At 44.4% G+C, this 23,892-nt stretch overlaps 1 protein-coding gene across 1 annotated transcript in view; it reads right to left on the bottom strand.

Annotated features, from left to right (window-relative positions):
- LOC137373316 (cation channel sperm-associated auxiliary subunit beta-like) overlaps window positions 1-23,892 on the bottom strand; it is a 96,618-nt gene that overhangs the window by 10,587 nt on the left and 62,139 nt on the right. The window contains exon 5 of the mRNA XM_068038140.1: window positions 20,245-20,400. Within this exon, the coding sequence (XP_067894241.1) occupies window positions 20,245-20,400 (156 nt within the window). The remainder of the gene's footprint in view (window positions 1-20,244; window positions 20,401-23,892) is intronic.

Below are 23,892 nucleotides of genomic sequence, written 5' to 3'. Positions count from 1 at the left end.
GAAGGTAGGTCCAGAGGAACTCCTGCAGCGATGTCCTGGGGCTGAGATGATCAGCCTCTAACAACCACAACCATCTTTCTTAGTGCTAGGTATGATTCCAACCAGTGGTGAGTTTCCCCCTTATTCCCATTGACTTCAATTGTGCTAGGGCCCCTTGATGCCACATTCGGTCAAATGCTGCCTTGATGTCAAGAGCAGTCACTCTCACCTTACCTCTTGAAATCAGCTCTTTTATAGTAATTTATGGCACAGAAGGAGTCCGTTCAGCCCATCAAGTCCATGCCATATCCATGTTTGTACCAAGGCTATAATGAGGTCTTGAGCCAAGTGGCCCTGGCGGAACCCAAAGTGAGCATTGGGGAGCAGGTTATTGCTGACTAAGTTCTGCCTGTTAGCGCTGTCAATGACACCTTCCATTACTTTGCTAATGATTGACAGTGGACTGATTGGGCAATCATTGGCTGCATTGGATTTGTCCTGCTTTTCATGGATAGGGGACCCCTGAGCAGTTTTCCACATTGTTGTGTAGATGCCAGTATTGCAGCTGTACTACTGCAGCTTGGTTAGGGGTTTGGGTTATTCTGGAGCACAAGTCATCAGTCCTACAGCCAGGATATTGTCAAGGCCCATAGCCTTTGCTGCATCCAGTACTTTCTGTTGTTTCTAGATATCACATGGAGCAAATCGAATTGGTTGAAGGGCATCTGTAATGGTGGAGACCTTAAGAGGAGGCACTTCTGGTTGAAGAATGTTGCAAATGCTTCAGCTATTGAGGTTAGTGATTATTGTGGAGCCTTCTCTTCTGGCCAGTTGTTTAATTGTCCACCGCCATACACAACTAGATGTGGCAGGACTGCAGAGCTTTCATCTGATTCATTGGTTGTGGGATCACTCAGCTCCATCAATAGCATGCTGCTTCAGCTCTTTAGCATGCATGTAGTCCTGTGTTGTAGCTTCTTTTTTAGGTATGCCATTCCTGACATGCTCTCCTGCACTCCTCATTGAACCAGGGTCATTCCCTTGGCCTGATGGCAATGGTAGAGTGGGGTATATGCGGGCCATGAGGTTACAGATTGTGGTTGAATACAGTTCTGCTGCTGCTGATGGCTCGCAGCGCCTCACGGATGCCCAGTTTTGAGTTGCTAGATCTCTTTGAAATCTATCCCATTTAGCACGGTGGTAGTACCACATAACATGATGGTGGGCATCCTCAATGTGAAGACAGGACTTCATCTCCACAAGGACTGTGCAGTGGTCACTCCAACAATACTGTCATGGACAGATGGATCTGCGACGCATAAGATTGGTGAGGACAAGGTCAAATAGGTTTCACCCTCTTGTTAGTTCTCTCACCACCTGCTGCAGACTTAGTCTGGTAATTATGGACATTCAGGACTTGGCTAGCTCGGCCAATAGTGGTGTTACCGAGCCACTCTTTATGATGGACATTGAAATTCCCCAATCAGTGTACATTCTGGGCGCTTGCTACCCTCAATACTTCTTGCAAATGATGTTCAACATGAAGGAGTACTGATTCATCAGTTGAAGCAGGCATTAGATGGTAACGAGCAGGAGGATTCATTGTTCTTATTTGACCTGATTGCATGTGACCTCATGGGGTCCAGAGTCCATGTTAAGGACTCCCAGGGCCACTCCCCCTCGACTATATATCACTGTGCCACCACCGCTGGTGGATCTGTCCTGCCAGTGTTACAACACAGGAGGCCATTCGGCCATTGTGCCGTTTCTGCTGGCTCTGCAAAAGAGCAATTTAGCCAGTGCCACTCCCCTGCCCTCGCCCCATAGCCTTGCACATTCTTCCTTTTCAAATAACAATCCAATTCCCTCTTGAAAGCCTCAATTGAATCTGCCTCCACCATACTCTCAGGCAGTGCATTCCAGATCCTAACCACTTGCTGCGTTAAAATTTTTTTCCTCATGTCTCTTTTGTTTCTTTTACCAATTACATTAAATATGTGTCCTCTTGTTCTTGATCCTTCCACCAACGGGAACAGTTTTTCTCTGTGTACTCTGTCCAGATACCTCATGATTTTGAACACCTGTCAACCTTCTCTTTTCCAAGGAAAACAGTCCCAACATCTCCAATTTATCCACATAACTGAAGTTCCTCATCTCTGAAACCAATCTTTTCTGCACTCTCTCTAATGTCTTCTCCTCTTTCCTATAGTGTGGTGCCCAGAACTGGACACAATACTCCAGCTGAGATTCTAAACAAGTTAAATGAAACTTCCTTGCTCTTGTACTTTACGCCACTATTAATAAAGCCCAGGATTCTGTATGCTCTATTAACCATGCTCTCAACCTGTCCTGCAACCTTGAATGAATTATGCACATATACACCCAGGTCCCTCTGTTCCTGCACCTATTTAGAATTGTACCCTTTATTTTATATTGTCTCTCCGCATTCTTCCTACAAAAATGAATTACTTCACACTTCTCTGCATTCGATTTCATCTGCCATTTGTCCATCCATTCCACAAACTTGTCTATATCCTTTTGAAATTTTACACTAACCCCCTCACAGTTCACAATGTTTCCAAGTTTCATATCATCTGAAAATTTTGAAAGTGTGCCCTGTACACCAAGGTCTAGGTCATTAATATATATCAGGAACAGCAAGGGTCCTAACACTGACCCTTGGGGAACTCCACTACAAACCTTTCTCCAGTGCAAAAAACATCCATTAATCATTAGCCTGTTTCTTGTCACTCAGTCTGTAGTTGCTGAGCTCACCTTTACACTCTTTTTTGAACAAGGGTATAACATTTGCAAATCTCCAGTCCTCTGGCACCGTCCCTGAATCTAAGGAAGACTCAAAAATGATGGCCAGTGCCTCCGCCATTACCACTCTAACTTCACTCAGTATCTTTGGTTGCATCTCATCCAGTCCTGGTGCCATATCAACTTTAAGTACAAATAGCCTATCCAATACCTCCTCCTTATCAATGTTAAACCCTTCAAGTGTCTGAATTATCTCCTCTTTCACCATGACCTGCAAAGCATCTTCTTCCTTGGTAAGGACAGATGCAAAGTATTCATTTAATACCTCAGCCATGCCTCTTGCTTCTATGCGGAAATCCCCTTTTTGGTCCCTAATCGGCCTCATTCCTCCTTTTATCACCATTATACTATTAGTATGGGTATAGAAGACTTTTGGATTCCCTTTTATATTAGCTGCCAATCTCTCCTCATACTCTCTCTTTGCTTCTCTCATCTACTTTTCACTTCCCTCTGAGCCTTCTATATTCAGCCTGGTTCTTGGTTGTATTATCAACCTGACATCTGTTATAAGCACACTTTTTCTTCTTCATCTTAATCTCTATCTCTTTCGTCATCCCAGGAGATCTGTATTTGTTTGCCCTACCTTTCCCCTTCGTGGGAATATATCTTGACTATGCCCGAACGATCTCTTCTTTAAAGGCAGCCCATTGTTCAGTTATACCATGAGATAGTCATGGAAGAGACTGGGACATATGATCATACATTCATATGAACTAGGAGCAGGAGTAGGCCACTTGGCCGCTTGCGCTTGCTCCACCATTCAACAAGATCATGGCTGATCTGAGTGTAACCTCAACTCCATATTCCCGCCTACCACTAATAACCTTTCACCCCCCTGCTTATCAAGAAACTATCTACCTCTGCCTTAAAAATATTCAAAGACTCTGCTTCCACTGCCTTTTGAGGAAGAGAGGTCCAAAGACTCACGACCCTCTGAGAAAAAAGATTTCTCCTCATCTCTGTCTTAAATGGGCGACCCTTTATTTTTAAACATTGACCCCTAGTGCTAGATCCTCCCACAAGAGGAAACATCTTTTCCACATTGTTACGACTAGGTGAGAAAGGTGTCTAGGGGTCTCTCTCAGCCTTCACCTGGTCTTACTGTAACAGGGTTTTATTTTTAAACATACCATGTTTTAGCTCCCCCTTGGTGAATTCTTATTCATCACTTTTCAATTATAAGGCAAAGAAATCAGCACAAATAGGTTTTCTTAAGTTTAAAGAAGAAAAGTTGAAATTTTTAAGACTTGAACTTAAACTCTAATTCGGTTGATGCACCCACACTAGCATGCATATGCGATACAGACATGCAAATAGAGAGAAAAAAGAGCAGAAGAAAAATAAAGTGGAAAAGTTTGAGGCAATGTCTGAAGAGTTTTTGTTACGGTTCTTCGAGCTCACTGTAGAGTCCTTAATTGTAGGTAGATCTTGCTTTTCGTTGCGGCAGAGTATTCTTCTTAAACCTTGTGCACTGTAGGAGATTTTTCCCTCTTGGGGTTCATGTGTCTTTAGTGGAATCAGAGGCTTGTGAGAAAGAGATGGGAGCAGACAGGAAAGATCTTCTCAGTCCAGGAGGAAACAGTCTTTCTGAGTTCAAACTCTCTGTGGCCAGTTCAAAAGAAAACCCTGGAACAGCCAGATAGTCATGTGATCAGCTGGTCTAACCAGTCCTGGCCCTTGTGGATTGTATCCCCCTTAGCAGGCCCTGGAATGCATTTCCTTACCTTCAATGTTTGTTAGTATGTAAATATTTTTTCCAGCCATGACTGATCTGTTTAACAAGTCATTTCCTCGCTCCAACAACAGTTAAAAATTTAATGTTCATGACAAAATTAATATTCCTCATTCTTGGCAGGTGGGGGCCTAGCATGACACCTTCATACCCAGTGGAATGAAATGCGATTTGAGAAAAGCGCATTTTATTAAAAGGGTCGAGAGAAATTTTGAGAGTCATTTCTCTCATTCATTCACAAATCCTAAATCTTATTAAAATTGCCTCTTTTTTGGCATCCCAATAAACATGTGGTTCTTTTTTGGGGAAGTTTCTCTTCCATTTGCCCATTTCCATGGCTGCCTAGGGTCTTTGAGATGGTTAGGTTTAATTAGCCCTAAGTTGGAATTTTTTTTCAGGAATGTCAGTAGTGCGTGGGTCTATCCTGAACTCTCAGTGCTTTGCAGAGTGATGCAAAGGTTTTTGACTTCAGTGGATGGGTGGTTACCATTTTTTCTGACTGTGGGGGAGGATTCTTTGCTAATCTTCCCTTTGTCCTCTAGGACACGCTTGCCTGCAGGTATTTGTGCAGACTCTACTGCACTTCCCTGTGACACTTTACTAGGTGAGGCATCACTGTCATGGTTTCTCTACCACCCCACCGCCCCCCCCCCCCCCCACCCCCCAAAGAGCTTTTTTTTTTACTCTGCAGGTTCCTTTAAATGCTGTTAGCAACTCTAGTGTCTGCATTTACATAGGAGGATATGGGGTCTAACATTTCACCTTTTTCGGGGTTGGCTGACCGGACAGTAAGGATTTTCATAACCTGCCCTCTTGGTCACTTTTTCCCCTTCCCTTTTTTGCCAGCCTTGTGCCTGCCTGTCCCCCTTTGTTCTCAGCAGGGGTCCCTTACAGTTCACCAGCCCTCTGCTGGAGGGTCCTCCAGACACCGGTACAGGACTTAGGGGTGCAGACTTCACTGCAGGTTGGTGTTTCCCTTCAACGTGGCACATGTGGCAACTCTTGCAGTACTCCACCACATCTTTGTGGAGTTTTGGCCAGTCAAACTACAGTCTTATACAGGCTTTGGTCTTTCGTATACTGGCATGTACCGCCACTATAGTGTCTTGGGCCATTCTTATATTTCTCTTCAGTACCTCTGCAGCACCACAAACTGGTGAACTACTGTCCACTCCTTACTCTCAAGTCTGTGAGGAGAGGTCCACTTCTTTAAATAGTAGCAATCAGGGACTCCCTCTGCTTCACTTTCAGACTGTGCTAACTCTCACAATACTGGGTTGGCTCACTGAGCCTCAGCTAGGGAAAATACATTTAATTTATTCTCTGGGTCTCCAAACTTTCCAAAGAAAGTCTCAGACAGACAGACCTGGTCAACTGCCTGCAGTGCTATTTCAGTCTCCTCTGGGGCAGCTACTTTGATCATGGCATGATCCACTACACATTCAGGGAAACTGCAGGGGTCTGTCTCCTGCCACAGCCCTGTCTCTCTGACCTCCTGTGGTCTTTCTTCCACTACTGGCGGGGGTGGGGGGGGGGTTGCGACCACCTTCACCCCCACCAGATAATTACCTAGGAACAGGCCGACCCTGTTCACAGGCAAACTGGGGACAAGCCCCACGGTCATCGGTCCCAAAGCTCGGTCGCACTCCAGCTGCACCTGGTGTACAGGTACAGGAATGCGTTACCCTCCAAACCATTCACCACCATTTTGGTGTTCACTGCACTCTGTAGAGGAAAGGTCAGGCCGTTTCCCAGTAAAAGGGATCTAATGGCCCCTTTGTCCCTGAGAATTACTATGGGCTTGCTTGCCCCACTCAAGGGGTATGGGGTTACTTTACCTTCAGACACAAAACCTTGATAATCCTCAGGAATCCTATTAAATTTTCCTGCACTTGCAACTGTAACCTTCCTGGGTCTCACTCTTACTGCAGTTAAAGCCACAGCTTGTTCTGCTGTGCATTCCATCAGATTCCCTTCTTCACTGAGGGCTGATTAACCCGACTGGTTTTCCCTTTTGTTTTCAGCAGTCAGCTTTTAAATACCCTGCTTTATTACAATGGAAGCACACAGGTCTCCAGGTCTTACTCTTACTGCTCATGGCACCTTCCTTTTTGGCTCGAGGAGGGCCCCATGTGTCTCCTGCTTTATTTTTCTCTCCCAGGACTGCTTGGGCTCCTATCACCTTCCCACCCTTTGTCCTTTTCGGATTTGTGGGGGGTGATTAGGAAAGGTTCTCCCCTAGGAGACCGACTTATAAATTAAAGCAAACTCATCAGCCAGAATGGCTGCTTGCCAGGCTTTCTGAACCCGCTGCTCCTCTACATGGGTCTTTATGTAGAGTGGGAGAGAGTGTTTAAATTCCTCTAACAGAATTACTTCTCTGAGATTCTCATAGCGGAGCTATACTTTAAGAGCCCTCAGCCACTTACTTCTTTCGAACTCCAGATAAATTTGAATAGCTTGCTTCTTGAGGGTTCTAAACTTTTGGTGATAGGCTTTGGGTACCAATTCATATGCCCCGAGGATAGCATTTTTGGTCAGTTCATAATTTGACGTACTCTCAGCTGGCAACATCAAATAAACCTCATAGACTTTTCCAGTTAGCTTGCTTTGTAGTAAAAGAGGCCAGGTCTCAGCTGGCCATTTTAGCTCCCTTGCTAGTTTTTCAATGGACACAAAAAATCTTCTACATCTCCCTCATTGAATTTTGGAATTAGTTGAGCTAGTTTTAACAACTCTGTACCCAGCCCTGAATTACACTTCTCCATATTGGCCATGCTTTCACTGGGGTTACTCTGTCGCCCCCCAGTTAACTCAAGTCATCTCAGCTCTCTTTCTTCGCATTCTTTCTGGAAAGTTCTTTCTCTCTCTCTCTCTCTCCTGCCTCTCTTGTCTTCACGTTCCTTCTGGAAGGCTCTTTCTTTCTCCCTCTCCTGCCTCTCTCTCTCTCTTTTTCCCTTTCCTCAAATTCAAATTTCCTCTGTTCCAATTGTATCTTTGCTAACACTGCCCTGTCGAAGTCTGCTTCTAACCCTGTTTCTGCTTCTTCAGATTCAAGGGAAAAATGGTTGGCCACTAGCCTTGGGAGTTCAGACTTCCTAACCTTGCCACGTAAACGCTCAGCCATTATTCTCAGCTGCTCCATAGACAGTGCTTTTAACTTATCCCAAGTTATTTCACTCTGGCTTGGGGAGCCACTAGCTTCAGTTGTAGACAATTAGTATTCAAGCACACACAACTACAAGAAAACCTGTATTGAAATTTTGCTCTTTTTTGATTGGGAACAATTTGGCTTCCCACTTCCAATTTCTCTCATTTGCCTATGGGTAAAATTCCGGATGCTAGCACACACATTGCTGTTACTATCAGGTGAGAAAGGTATCTAGGGGTCCCTCTCAGCCTTCACCTGGTCTTATTTTTAAACACACCATGTTTTTAGCTCCCCCTTGGTGAATCCTCATTCACCACTTTTCAATTATAAGGCCAAAGAAACCAGCACCAATAGGTTTTCTTAAGTTTAAAGAAGAAAAGTTGAAATTTATTAAACTTTAACTTAAACTCTAATGCGGTTGACGCCTAGGGATATACGATGCGCCCACGCTAGCATGCAAATGCGATGCACACATGCAAATAGAGAGAGAAAAGAGCAGAAGAAAAATAAAATGGAAAAGTTTAAGGCAATATCTGAAGAGTTTTTGTTATGGTTCTTCGAACTCACTGTTGAGTCCTTGATTATTGGTAGATCTTGCTTTTCTTTGGGGCCCAGTATCCTTCTTAAACTTTGTTCACTGTAGGAGACTTTTCTCTCTTGGGGTTCATGTTTCTTCAGTGGATTCAGAGGCTTGTGAGAAAGAGATAGGGGTATACAGGAGAGATCTTCTCAATCTAGGCGCAAACAGTCTTTCTGAATTCAAACTCTCTGTGGCCAGTTCAAAAGAAAACCCTGGAACAGCCAGTTAGTCATGTGACCAGATGGTCTAAACAGTCCTGGCCCTTGTGAATTGTATCCTCCTTAGCAGGCCCTGGAATGCGTTTCCTCCTCTTCAATGTCTGTTAGTATGTAAATGATTTTTTCCAGCCACGACTGATCTGTTTATCAAATAATTTCCTCGCTCCAACAAAAGTTAAAAATCAATATTCATGACAAAATTAATATGCCTCATTCTTGGCAGGTGGGGGCCTAACATGACTACATCCACCCTGTCAAGACCCCTCAGAATCTTATATGTTGCGATCAAGTCGCCTCTTACTCTTCTAAACTCCAGAGGATACAAGCCTAGCCTGTCCAACCTTTCCTCCTAAGACAACCCACCCATTCCAAGTATTAGTCCAGCAAACCTTCTCTGAACTGCTTCCAACGCATGTACATCCTTCCTTAAATAAGGAGACCAATGCTGTACAAAGTATTCCAGATATGGTCTCACCAATGCCCTGTACAACTGAAGCATAATCTCCATACTTTTATATTCAATTCCCCTTGCAATAAATGATCATATTTTATTAGCTTTCCTAATTACTTGCTGTAACTGCATATTAACCTTTTGTGATTCATGCACTAGGAGACTCAGATCCCTCTGCATCTCAGAGCTCTGTAATCCCTTACCATTTAGATAATATGCTTCTTTTATATTCTTCCTGCCAAAATGGACAATTTCACATTTTCCCACATTGTGCTCCATTTGCCAGATCTTTGCCTACTCACTGAACCTATATATATCCCTTTGTAGCCTCCTTATGTCCTCTTCACAACTTACTTTCCTACCTATCTTTGTGCCATCAGAAAAGTTTGCAACCATATCTTCAGCCCCTTCATCCAAGTCATTTAAATAAACTGCAAAAAATTAAAGCCCCAGCACTGATCCCTGTGGCACACCACTCACTACATATTGCCAACCAGAAAATGATCCATTTATGCCTACTCTCTGTTTCCTGTTAGTAAGCTGATCTTCGATCCATGCCAATATGTTACCCCCTACAATATGAGCTTTTATTTTCCACAATAACCTTTGATATGGTACATTATCAAATGCCTTCTGGAAATCTGAATACAGTACATCCCCTTTATCAAAAGCACATGTTACATCTACAAAGAACTCCAATAAATTGGCTAAACATGATTTCCCTTTCACAAAACCATGTTGACTCTACCTGATTACCTTGAATTTTTTGAGGTGCCCTGCTATAATATCTTTAATAATAGCTTCTATAATTTTCCCTATGGCAGATGTTAAGCTAACTGGCCTGTAGTTTCCTGCTTTCTGTCTCCTTTCCTTTTTGAATAAAGGAGTTACATTTGCTATTTTCCAATCTAATGGAACCTTCTCCAAATCTAGGCAAATTTGGAAAATTAAAACCAACGCATCAACTATTTCACCAGCCTCTTCTTTTAAGACATCAGGACCTGGGGACAAGTCAGCCCATAGCTCCAACAATTTGCTCAGCATCACTTCCCTGGTGATTGTAATTTTCTTCAGCTCCTCCCTCCCTTTTATTTCCTGATTTACAGCTTTCTCTGGGAGGTTACTTGTATCCTCTATAGTGAAGACAAATGTAAAATACCTGTTCAATTCATCTGCCATCTCCTTATTATCCATTATTAATTCCCCAGACTCACTTTCGATAGGACCAGCGCTCACTTTGTTAACTCTTTTCTTTTTTAAATATCGATTGAAACTCTTACCATCTGTTTTAGATTTCTAATGAGCTTTCTTTCATATGCTAATTTTTCCCTCCTTATTCTTTGCTTTTTTTATATTCTGTCCAATCTTCTGACCTGCCACCCATCTTTGCACAATTATATGCTTTTTCTTTAAGTTTGATGCAATCTTGAACTTTTTCAGTTCACCACGGATGGTGGGTCCTCCCCTTGGAATTTTTCTTTCTCATTAGAATGCATCTATTCGGTGTATTCTGAAATAGCCCCTTAAATGTCTGCCACTGCATAACTATTGACATATCTCTTTACGTAATTTGCCAGTTTAGTTTAACAAGCTCTGCTTTCAAGCCCTCATAATTGCCCTTATCTAAGTTTAAAACACTAGTATCCTCAAATTGAATGCAAAATTCAATCATGTTATCATGTAAACTTTAATGCACAGCAAACCTGGTTTTTCCTTTTCCTCTTTTCAATTATTATTACACCACTTACAATTGCACGTCATTGTCTTTGAGTGACCCTGCACAGAGCCCCCAGTTATATGTTACAACTGAGGCGGGAGGATTGCATTGTTTTCTCCAGTCCCAATTCTCCAAGAGTCATAACATATATTTAAATGTTTTGCCCAGTTACCGATATGGCCAATTATATACTTTATCTACTTTAGTTGCAGAATAAAATCTATCAACCAGGTTTCCTTAGTAAACAATAAAATTATCAATAAGAATATCCAGTAAAGATGCAAAGCATTAACACACAAATTGATACATGAAAGTAAATAGATATTCCCTTCTAGATACAAAACATACATACGCACATACACACATACATACACACAGGTTTTCTCTGCAGAGGTCTTTTACAAAAAAAAAGACAAAAAATGATGCGTTGGCCAAATACTTGTTAATTCTTGCGATATGCGATTGGACGCCTGTGACCAGTGGTGTACCACAGGGATCGGTGCAAGGACCCTTGCTGTTTGTAGAGTACATTGACGATTTAGACATGAATATCGGAGGTATGATCAGTAAGTTTGCATATGACATGAAAATTGTTGGCATCGTAAATAGTGAGGAGGAAAGCCTTCGATGACAGGACGATATAGATGGGCTGGTAAGATGGACAGAGCAGTGGCAGATGGAATTTAATCCTGAGAAGTGTGAGGTGATGCATTTTGGGAGGACTAACAAGGCAAGGGAATATACAATGGATGGTAGGATCCTAGGAAGTACAGAGGGTCAGAGGGACCTTGGTGTACTTGTCCATAGATCACTGAAGGCAGCAGCACAGGTAGATAAGGTGGTTAGGAAGCCGTATGAGATACTTGCTTTTATTAGCTGAGGCATAGAATACAAGAGCAGGGAAGTTATGATGGAGCTGTATAAAACGCTAGTTAGACCACAGCTGGAGTACTGTGTACAATTCTGGTCACCACACTATAGGATGTGATTGCACTGGAGAGGGTGCAGAGCAGATTCACCAGGATGTTGCCTGGGCTAGAGCATTTAACCTAAAAGAGAGACTGGATAGATTAGGGTTGTTTTCCTTAGAGCAGAGAAGGCTGAGTGGGGACCTGATTGAGATATACAAAATTATGAGGGGCATAGATAGGGTAGATAGGAAGAAACTTTTTCCCTTAGTGGAGGTGTCAATAACCAGGGGGCATAGAATTAAGGTAAAAGGGCAAAAGGTTTAGAGGGAATTTGTGGAAAAAAAATTTCACCCAGACAGTGGTTGGATTCTGTAACACACTGCCTGAAGGGGTGGTAGAGGCAGGTACTCTCACAACATTTAAGAAGTATTGAGATAAGCACTTGAAACGCCATAGCATACAAGGCTACAGGCCAAGTGCTAGAAAATGAGATTAGAATAGATAGGTGCTTGATGGCCGGCACAGACACAATGGGCCGATGGGCCTTTTACTGTGCTGTATAACTCTATGACTAAAAATTATGCATAGGTTGGGCTGAATTTTACCAGCCTCCCGATGTCGGAGGTCGTGGCCGGGGGTGGTGGGGGTTGGGGGGGGAGGCCGGAAAGTATTTCCGGGAGAGGCCCACCAGAGGCCTCGATGCCGGGAAGGCCCTGCCTCATTGTACCGGCGGTGGTGAGGCCTCGGGGCCAGCCCCCTGCTGCTCGGTGAAAAAAACTCATTAACCTATTTAAATAAAGGATATTAAAGGATAATGATTTATCTTTCCACGACAGTCATCCCACGCCGATATTCCGGCTAGCGGCCGGAAGTTCCTCGCCTTCGGATCTCCGTTTGGAGATCTGAGGCGGAACACTGATGGAGAGGGGGAGGAGTGAAGTTTTCAGGGCGGGAGGGGGGCAATGTCAAAAACAAATGCGATTGATTGAGGGGATGGTGGGAAGGGGTTGAAAGTCAAAGTACAGAATGTTCGGGTGGGGGGATAAAGGTCGGGATCGGGAATTTACTTTTTTTGGAGGGAGAGGAAAAATAATTAACTGATTATTCATGGGAGGGACAGTGGGAGAGGGGATTTCAGCTGTGATTAAATTTTTATTTGCATTTTTTAACAAACCTGTGCCTTTAAATATTGAAATGAGACTGAAGGACCTGAGGCCCCTTAAAGATTATGCTGGTGCCTGCGCGGTGGTGACAGATGCCATTGCCAGGGACAGAGCGCCTGTCCCCTCTATACCATTGGGGGCGGGCATTCTGCCCCCTCCGTGTTAATGAGCTACCCCATGAAATATCACGGTGGCTCCGCAGCACACATTTTGTGCATGTGCTGCACACTTTTTGAAGCTTGCCATCGAGAATGGAGGTGAGCTGTAAAAATCAGGCCCATCGTGTCCCAAATGGCACACAGTGTGACATCTGAGTACATATAAACAGGTCACTGGGATCTTTTCTGGAGCAGTTCTTTTCAGGTGACATCGAGAATTAATCTGGAAGGCTTTCCAGGAGCTTCTCAGGAGAAATGTGGCATCAGGGGTTTTTGTTCTCAAACACTGGGGCCAGAATTTTCCAGCTTTGGCCAAATACTTGTTAATTCTTGAAGAAAATGAGATATTTTGGGCTGAACTTTACCAGCCACCTGACGTCGGGGGTTATGGCAGTTGGGGGCCTGGAAAGTACTTCCGGGGGAGGCCCACCTGAGTGAGGCCTTGCCACCAATCTCAGTGGCGAGCTTCAAAGATGGCGGGGCACACGCATGGAATTTGCCGTGTGGATCTGCAGTGATATTTAGTGCAGTGGCTCATTTACATATCCGAGGCAGACCGCCCGCCCTCGATGAAGTAGAGGGGACGGGCGTTCCATCCCCAGCAACGGCGTCCGGCGCCACCACGCAGGCGCCATTTTTCAAGGGCTTCAGGCCCATCGAATCATTAAAATTTTTAAAGTTAAAGCAGAGAGAAAATTAAAGTTAAAAAATTTATTCAAAGTGTCAATCCCCTCCCATATCCTTCCCCAATGACTAATCAATTTATTAATTACCCTCTCCCCCCCAAAAAAAACTAATCTCATGATCCAGACCTTACCCCGCCCAAAGTTTAAAACCTTTATCCTTCAACCGCTTCCCACCATCTCTTCCACCAATCGCTTTAGTTTTCCTCATTCCCACCGCTCCCCCCAACCCTCCCTGAAAAATGAGTTTCTCCCTACACCCCCCACCGCGCTCCCCACCCCCACCCCCGCAACCGGTGTTCCATCTTGGATCAGATCTCCAAATGGAAGACGCATGACTTCCGGCAACCGGCCGGAATATCGCAGCAGGATGGCAGTCATGGCGAGCTAAGTATTTACTCTTTTAGACTCCCATCAGCGGTAACATGGCACTGGGCCTTCCCAGCATCCTGGGCCTCTTCTGGAGGTATTTTCTGGGCCCCCCCACCCTGACCCCCGACATCGGTGGGGCTGATAAAATCCAGCCGATTATTTCTTTCTAACAATTTCCCGCGTTGCCCATTTTTGGTTGCTGCCTGGCAAGAGACCTTTTCACTTGTGATAAATGGCCAGACAAGAATTGACGCTGAGTAATGAGGGCTGTGAAAAGGATGTTTGGTTGATTCTAAGATTGCTTTGCATTGGGGAATGGGTGAGGGGGTGCAAAAAGTGGCTTTTGCATGTGGCCATCAGATGGGTGGATTGGTGGAGCTGAAGTAAACCTTGTAATAATGAGGTCATCCAAAAGCAGCAATGTGTGCCGCTGCTGATGGCTGGGATGCATCATGTTCTGCTGCTTCCTCCTCCTCCTTGGAATCATCTGAAAAAGGCTCTGTACTCTGTGTCTCACTCAACCTACAGGTCCAATCCTTGCTTCTATGCAATGTTGTGCAGAGTGCAGCACACCCGACCATTTTGAAGACTCAGGCTGGCGCATACTGAAGATCCGGAACTGTCCAATCACCTGAAGCACATCTTCAGCATGCTGATGGCTTGCTCAATGATACAGTTGGTTGTCATATGGCTTTCAGGGTGTCCTTCCTGGGCCTCATTAGTTGGCTTCCTCACAGGTGTCATTAGCCAGCTACTAAGTCTACTTCAAGGTGTGAAGAGATTAGCGACAGTGGACTGCTGCAGGACTAAAGTATCATGGCAGCTGCCCAGGAATCTTGTGCATTCCTGCATTTTATAGTTGCACACAAGCTGCACACTGACGGAAGCCCTTGCGCTCAATGAATATCCCTGGGTAATTTAGGACTCCTTAATTGCCATTTGCATGCAGTCATTAATGCCAGCAGATGCCACAAATCGAACACCTGCTCACTTTGACTGGCATCATTTGAAAGTTGACATAATTGCCTGCCCTGGCATAGACTGCTGATGTGAGATCCTGAAAATGTCTCTGGCAGAGTCCTGGAAGCGTCAAGAGACAAGGGCCAAACTTTTATGCCCCCCACAGGAGCAGGCTAGAGGTGGGGGGGTCGTAAAATTGAGTGGGATGTGGGGTGTGCCATTCCCATCACCTTACCCCCGCTGCAATTTTACGAGGGGTGGCGAGAAACAGCCCACTTGCCCCAGGCCAATTAAGGCTCTTAAATGGCCAATTAATTGCCACTTAAGGGTCTCCTCCTGCCACCACTGGTATATTATCAGTGGCGGGCAGACACATCAGGACCTCCAGGATGCTGCCTAGTAAAACCTGACACCCTCTTTGCCGGCGGCGGGGTGTGGCCCTCCTATCAGGCACCCTGTGCCCTATGGAGGGCCCCCCCAATGGGCAAACCCCCCCCCACCATTGAACGACATACCCCCAACCAACTCCCAACTGATCCCCCGGCCTCACCGTGGCCCAGCCGACTGTCCCTGGAGAGGCCCCAAAAAGTTACCTTTTTACCTCCTGGTGGCACTGCTGGGACTGAGAACTGTCAGCCCGCTGATTGGCCAGCAGCTCTTGGAAGTGGGACTCCCTGCCTCAGAGGGTCAGAAGTCCCACCCATAGCCAATTAGGGGCCTGGGCCACGTAAAATCATAGCGTGGCTCCAGGCCCGGCGGAGATGGGCTCGCCACCAATGTTTGGCTGGTGGGTGGGACCTCCCGCCCAAAGTAAAATTCCAGCCAAAGAAGTTGAGAGCAATGGTGTCTTTGACAGCCATTGGTTAAACAAGTCCACTTGGCAGCATGGCTTGTTCCAGTAGGGCTGAAAATGTGTTCCACAACCTGATGCAAGATCATGAGACTCCTGAGACACTGTTGTTCTGACATGTTAAGAAATCTTATCCTCTGTCTATGCATACTGTGTGGCGAGTATGGCCTCCTGTAAGCTGCACCTCTCTGCTGCTCACCTCTTTCCTGTGAAACTGCAGCCGGTCCTGCTCCTGCTGGTGCTTTTCCTGCTTCTCCTGCTGATGCTTTTCCTGCTGCTCCTGCTGGTATCTTTCCTGTTCCTCTTGCTCCTGCTGGTGCTTTTCCTGCTGCTCCCGCTCCTACTGGTGCTTTTCCTGCTGCTTATCTTGGTCCTTATCTGAGGTCCAAAGTAAGACAGCATAACTGACAGCCATGCTAATCTGATAGATCAGAGCTCCAAAGTGGAGACCAGATATATAAACCTCCAAAGCTGTCAAAGTAACCTCTCAGCAGAAGTACTGTGAACAAAGCTTTTCACACCAATAGGCAAGAAAGCAGCTGTAACATTTCAGCGTTTATTGGCATATTTCCCTGCCATGCGCTCAGCCCCTTAATTGCCATTGTGTTCTCATCTTGCTTTCACCGGCAAGCTCCAGGAAACCTGGGAAACCCCCAGTTAAACTGCAAAAGCCATCTTACTATTTCTTTAATTGAGCAATCAACATATTCAAGTGGACAATCTGCCTTTACCGAGAGAGTTGCTTGCACGCAGTCTAAGGCGCTGCAGTTGAATGCAGATGTCGACAGGTTGGAACTGGCTTCCCTACATGCTGACAATTTTCCTGGTTTTAATCTCCCATCCACTCCCAAAGCCACATGCTGCTGCACATTAAAATTCAGCCCTATGTGTCTGTTGGAGAGTTCCAGTAACTCAGGGGTTCCCTACATTTTTGAGTCTTGACTGCCTTTGCTGTCCTCATATATGGCCATCTACTGTTCTTTTCTTTTTAATGCTCTCCCTGTGTCTTGAAATGACTAGCAGTGTCTCAGTTGGCCACATTCCAGACAGTATGATCCAGAAATCCCCCTTCTCTCTAATGCTGTGAAGTTTGGCCAATAGCTTCTCCAGCATTGAAATTATCTGCTTCAGAGAAACAATTTTCTGACATTTAGTGCTTGGGAGTAGGCCATTCAGCCCCTTGAGCCTGTTCCACCATTCAGTTAGATCATGGCTGATCTGTTACTTAACTCTATCTACTCCTGCGCACCTTGCCACTCCCCTCCCCAACTTCCGCCTCCTTGGTTATGTAATCCTTAAAACTCTTGCCTAATAAAAATCTATCAATCCCAGTTTTTACATTTTCAATTGACCTAGGTTTTGTTGTGGGGGTTGGTGGGGTGGGGGGGTGGGGTGGGGGGAAGAGAGTTCCCCAGATATACTGAAGATCAATAATGGCCCAGATATCGCACTCCACACACAGCTTGAAGGTTCCCTGTGCTTCCACCTTGGTATGTCTAATTTACAAATGTAGATAGTGTTAGCCTGAACACCCACAAACATGAAATTTCATTAGAATTCAATTCTACTTGCTCCTTTCTCACAATTATTAATGACAGGAAAAACTCTTGCCCAAATGCACCTAAGACTGAATTCCCACACAGACTATACTTCACACTTTTCTGTTCTTTTGCATTCTACTTGCTTCTCAGAGCTCAGGTTTGAAGGGAAAGAAAGAAAGCTGCAGAATAGGAAAAGAGAGCTAGGAGAGGAGGGAAGGAGGAATAGGAACAGTTTCTGTCCTCAATGAGGGGTAGTTAAGGCCTGGACTAATTCACTGCCCTGCTCAATGGGGAGGGGTTGAAGACCAAAATCTTGCACATGGAGATAGAGACAGGCCAAAAGGTTTCTGAGTGAGACAGAGATAGGACTCAAGTGTTGCTTAGTGATGGCATGAGAGATTCAGTAGCCAACCTGCTACTACTAGAGAATCAAAATGGGAAGCAGACGACAGAGAATGAAGGGCTGCTTCGTTTGGGGATGGGGGTGGCGGGTGGGGCTGGGGGTGAAATGAGGGCAAAAGTGCTAATAATTTGGTGGATACTGAAATCTGCTGCTGGAATGGTAAGAGTAAGGGTACAGCAACAAAGCAGGAGCTAAGATGCTGCTCAGTAGGAGGGTTGAAGTGCTGCTTGATGGGTGAAGGAACCATAATGCTGTGCATGAAGATGAATGCCTTACAAGCTGGTCATTGTCTGGGGATGCAAGGCATGGAGTGCTGCTCTGGCAGTACTGGGGTTTGATGTCCTACATGGGGAGTAAGAAATATTTACTTGGGAACTTGGAGAAATAGGACAAAAGTTGAAGGAGATGTTCAGTGGTAAAAGTGGTGCTTGCTGTGAGTAGGAAAAACATTGCCCATTAGGGGTAAAAATCATTCAGTGGTCGGGGGCTTCAGTAGCTTGACTGCTGGTCAGTGTGGGGAGGGGATGAGATGGGTGCTGTGGGGGATGAAAATATGGGCCAAAGTGCTAAAATAATGGGGAATGGATGGAAAGTACAGCTTGGGGGGCAGGCTCCAAACGGTTCAGCGACTTCTTACATCGGAGGGTGGGGAAGATGATAACATGGTACCCATGATGGTGCTCGATGAAGAAAGGTTAATGGCAACAGTCATGGTGAATAGAAGCAGTAACTTCAAAATGATCTTTAGGATGGGGGAAATATGCTTTGTTTGAAAAGCAAAGAGATAAGCTTTTTCCAACGTCTGGGAATGGGTATGTGTGGAGCTTCAACTGTGTTGCGGCCACCCCAATGATAAAGCTTGTGGTGAGCAGGTGAAGCAAGTAGCCATGCAGGAGGGCTGGGTGAGCAGGGAGATCAAGTAACTAAGTAACCAAGAAGCGGGGGTGGGGGATGGGGGGGTGCCAGGTGAACAGTGGAGCAAATAGCCAAGCAGGGAATGAGATGAGTAGAGAAATCAAACAGTTTTCTCATAATATTAGTCTGCAGTCCTTTGTTTTGAATCTGTTACATAATGTTACATTTACAGCATGTAATTGTTCCAGTACCATTGAAATCTAGAGACCACATACCATTTTTAATACATAACTTAATACATAATAGATATACAATATATATTGCATATACATACTTGCTATCCAACTTCCTGTGCCGTGATTTTGTAATACTTATTGTCAATGTTTATAATGGCAATTCCCAAGGAACTACCTATCTGTTCTAACTGCAGTTCTATGCCTCAACCACAAGTGTTGTACAGACTTCCATTCCCATTGCTAACATACTGAGCCTATTCTGGCCAGCAATCAAAATGTTAATGGCTGCCTGCTTACCTTCTCACCCAGTAAATTTTGCTTCTTTTAAAAGTCTACATCTAGGCCTTGCATATTTACTTCCTTCCTGCCCCAAATCTCAACTGCACTCCTACAACATTTTCAGCATTCCCACCCCACAGGTTTCTAGCCCTGATTATTTAAAAACTTTTCTCCTCTCTGCCCCACCTGTTTAGCCTGACTTCAGCTCCTTTCTTTAAAAATTTTCAGCCTCCTTACTCCACAGGTTTGTTCCAGCCCCACTCTATACTATTTTTTACCTGCCCAGATCTCAGGTATTGCTAATGCTGACCTTCTCCATCTTTTAAAATATTTCAAGTTTCCACTTCACTGATTCATTCCAGCCCCAGCCCATCCTAAATAAATTTTCAACTACTTGGCACAAACACGATGGACCAAATAACCTCCTTCTGTGCCGTATGTTTCTACGTTTCACTCCAGCTGCAGGTTCTCAGCCCCAAATACTGCTACCCCAAATGACACTTTGTAAAACATTTAGCTCTCCAACAGCTTCCCAACCATGGACTTGGCTCTTTAGATGTTTAACTCCCAGTCCTTTTGCCTTCACCTTCCACTTTTAAAATGCTGCCTGCCTGCAAAATCTTTCGAACCCACAGGTCTGATTTTTTAATTTATAAATTTATTTTAGTCCAATTGTCCTGCAGGTTCTCACTATTGAAATTTAAAGCTTCCCCTCCCCATGTGCTCTCACCCCAGCTCGGCATTTTCCTTCAAAATTTTGCCTCATCGCAGCTTTCCAGCAGTGATCCCAGACTGATTTTTCTTCAAGACCAAAATACTACAGATGAAAGATCACCCTGAAAACTTAACTCTGTTTATCTCTCTCCACAGATAATGCAAGACCTTCTGTGTATTTCCAGTATTTTTTGTTTTAATTTCTGATTTTTTTTCAGCAATGATTCCAGCCAATACTGCCTTTAAATATTACTCGCATCCATTCACAACACCCTCTTCAAAATTTTTCTTCGACAACCTATTTTCTATAAGGCTGCCAACTATATTCTCCAATTTACGTTGCCACAGGAGATCCACTAGTGTAGACAAAAAATCCTTTCCTAATCTAATGAAATTGATTAATGCAAATAACTATACATCACTTTCAGAACTCCAACAGAAAAAATAGATATAATACATGTCCCTCACCTGTGATCCATATACATACAAATAGTATGTGCTTGGGTACATAAACATTCCAACTGGAAAAAATGTTGTATCTGGGAAATGAAATTCCGGAAATGCTTTCTCTTTATGCAGACTGAAACCTTCACTAAACCTCCGCACAGTAATTTTAGCCTCAGACTGAGGATAAATAGAAAACAATTCATGTTAGTTTAAAATTAAATAATACATTTTCATAAATATAGGCCAGAATTTTAACTGCCAAGGTGAGGCAGGTTCGGGTTCAGGTGGTGGAGTGGTGCGGGGGGAGGAGGGGGGCAGTTAAAGCCCTGAAAAGTGGCATTGGATCAAGAACCTAATATGATCCCGCCCACTTCTGGGTTTAACCCAGGAGGGTCTGCAGGTGAGCAGATAACCCCAGTGGAGCTGTTGGGTTAGTAATTAAAATATTCAAAAGACATTTTAACTGAGAGTTTAACCCATCATTCTGGCCTCAACAGCTAGCACATAGGTTTCCCCAACTGTGTGAAACTCACGAAAGGACAGCGGGGACTCATTAAGCAATAAAACTGGCATGCTGGGAAGCATTTAAAGAATGAAATTGCAAAACCTGTGGCCAACCTCAGTGAAAGGCTTGTAGTTTAGAGATACAGCACTGAAACAGGCCCTTCGGCCCACCGAGTCTGTGCCAAACATCAACCACCCATTTATACTAATCCTACACTAATTCCATATTCCTACCACATCCCCACCTGTCCCTTACAGGATTTGATCTGAGAGCCTGATTTCACTGCTTTGAAGGTCATTTCATCAGTTAGAGCTTTTTGAAAGTACTTTCACATACCTTGGAATTTACTCACCATCTCAACTTCCCTGCTGTCACCCTTCAGTTGAGGGAAAAACTTATGCAGCAGTAACATGGACCTGTGATGAGGAGCAACAGAAGCAGGAGAAGCAGCAACAACAGCAGCTACCTTCTCTGCAGCCACATACCACTGCACAGAATAGAGGGGATGGACACAGAGTTCCAGCTCGAAGCAGGTGATGACCCCAGCACAGGGTTTGCAGACAGAGGGTAACCTTCCTCAATATGACAAAGCAACAGTGCTTCAGAGGCTCAGGCTTTCGCAGCAGGTCACGCTGACAGCTTCAGCCTCCTGGGAACGACCTCCTTCCAAGAGGGCCAGGTGGGAACACATTTCCAGTGGCCATCAAGATCACACAACCCTGAATTTCTTCACCTCCAGCTCCTTCTAAGGATCTGGTGGTAGCATCTCCAGGATCTCACAATCTGCTGCCCATAGGTGCAGCTCCCAGCTCACTGACACCTTCTTTTCCAAGGTTGCCACTTATAGTTTTAGTTTTAGAGATACAGCACTGAAACAGGCCCTTCGGCCCACCGAGTCTGTGCCGACCATCAACCACCCATTTATACTAATCCTACACTAATCCCATATTCCTACCACATCCCCACCTGTCCCTATGTATTTCCCTACCACCTACCTATACTAGGGGCAATTTATAATGGCCAATTAACCTATCAACCTGCAAGTCTTTGGCATGTGGGAGGAAACCGGAGCACCCGGAGGAAACCCACGCAGACACAGGGAGAACTTGCAAACTCCACACAGGCAGTACCCAGAATTGAACCCGGGTCCCTGGAGCTGTGAGGCTGCGGTGCTAACCACTGCGCCGCCCTATGTTGCACCTCAACAGGGCTGGGACCAATATCCTGTGGGCAGGTTTCCTGGTGCTGTTGGATAAGGATTAAACTAGTTAGGAAGGGGAATGGGAAGCTGAGCATAGATTCAGAAGGGAGAAAACAGAACTGGAAATGGAAGGCAGAAAATTAGCAAAAGAGTTTGGAAGGCAGAGCCAGCAAATGTTGGAAAATAGACAAAAGAGGAATGTGGTTGTCCTTAATGGTATATACCTAAATTCAAGGAGTATAGTGAATAAGGCAAATGAACTGAGCGCACAGATTTACTTTTGGAACTATGATTTTTTTTAGCTATTACTGAAACATGGCTTAGAGAGGGACAGGAATGGCAGCTTAACATTACTGGTTATAACATTTTCAGATGAGATAGAGAGGGGGATAAAAAAGGATGTAGGGTGACAATATTAATTAAAGAAACAATTACAGCCGTGAGAAGGGATGATATATTCGAGGGATCATCAAATGAGGATATATTGGCTGAACTAAGGAACAAAAAAAAGACAATCATACTGCTGGGAGTGTGCTGTAGACCTCCAAACAGTCTGAGAGGATAGAAGAGCAAATTTGTAAGCAAATTTCTGACAAATGCCAAAAAAAGGGCAGTAATAGTGCAGGATTTCAATTACCTAATATTAACTGGGACACAGTCAGTGTAAAAGGCAAAGAGGGCGTATAATTCTTAAATTGCATTCAGGAAAACCTTTTCAGCCAGTTTGTGGCAAGCCCACAAGGTGGGGTGGGAGGGGGAGTGCAATTCTAGATTTAGTTTTAGGGAATGAAGATGGGGCGGTGGAAGGAGTATCATTGGGAAGGCACTTTTGTGGTAGTGATCATTATTCAGTTAGATTTAGCATAGCTATGGAAAAGGACAATGATAAAATAAGACTAAAGGTTCTAAATTGGAGAGAAGGCCAATTTTACGAGTCTCAGAAGCAATTTAGCAAAGGTGAAAGTAAATCAGTGTCAGACCAATGGAAGGTTTCAAGAAGATTGACGGGATGCAGGGTAAAGGTGTCCTACCAAGAAAAAGCTAGTGTCAGTAATGGTGCCATAAGAACCTATCTGGTTCACTAATGCCCTTGAGTGAAGGAAATCTGCCATCCTCACCTGATCTGGCCTACATGTGACTCCAGACCCACAGCAATGTGGTTGACTCTTAACTGCCCTCTGAAATGGCCGAGCAAACCACTAAGTTCAAGGGCAATTAGGGATGGGCAACACTGGTTTTGCCAATGATGCCCACATCCCATGAAAACAAAACTGAGAGCTTAATACTGCAAAAAGCCTAGAAGGGTACAGAAAATGTAGGGGTGAATTTAAAGGGAAACTAGGAAAGGTGCAAGAGAGGGCACGAAAAAATACTGGCAAGGAAAATCCGAAGATATTTTACAAGTACATAAAGAGCAAGAGGATAATTAAGGAAAGAGTGGGGCCTATTAGGGACCAAAAATGTAACCTATGCGTGGAGATGAAAGATGTAGGTAAGGTTCTTAATAAATACTTTGTAGCTGTCTTCGCAAAATAGATGACATCATAGTTAAGTAGGAAGAATGTGAAATATTGCATGGGATAAACACTGCAAGACAGGAAGTATTAAAGGAATTGACTTCTTTGGAAGTGGATAAATTGCCAGGCCTGGATGAAATATATCCCAGGTTGTTAAAAGAAGCGAGAGAGGAAATTGTGGAGTTTCTGACCATCAAATTTCATTTCTCCCTGGCTGCAGAGGTTGTGCCAGAAGATTAGAGGACTGCCAACGTTGAACCGTTCTTTGAAAAGAGAGGAAGGTATAATCCTAGTAATTATAGGTCAGTTAACTTAACTTCGGTTGTGGCCAAATTATTGGAATCAATTCTGAGGGACAGTTTAAACCTTCATGTGGAGTCATAGAGTCATACAGAACAGAAAAAAGTCCTTTGGCTCATGATGTCCGTGCTGGCCATCAAGCACCT

The sequence above is a fragment of the Heterodontus francisci genome, chromosome 9, assembly GCF_036365525.1.
Source record: "Heterodontus francisci isolate sHetFra1 chromosome 9, sHetFra1.hap1, whole genome shotgun sequence".
Taxonomy (NCBI): Eukaryota; Metazoa; Chordata; class Chondrichthyes; order Heterodontiformes; family Heterodontidae; genus Heterodontus; species Heterodontus francisci.
This window is presented reverse-complemented; position numbering and strand designations above follow the sequence as displayed.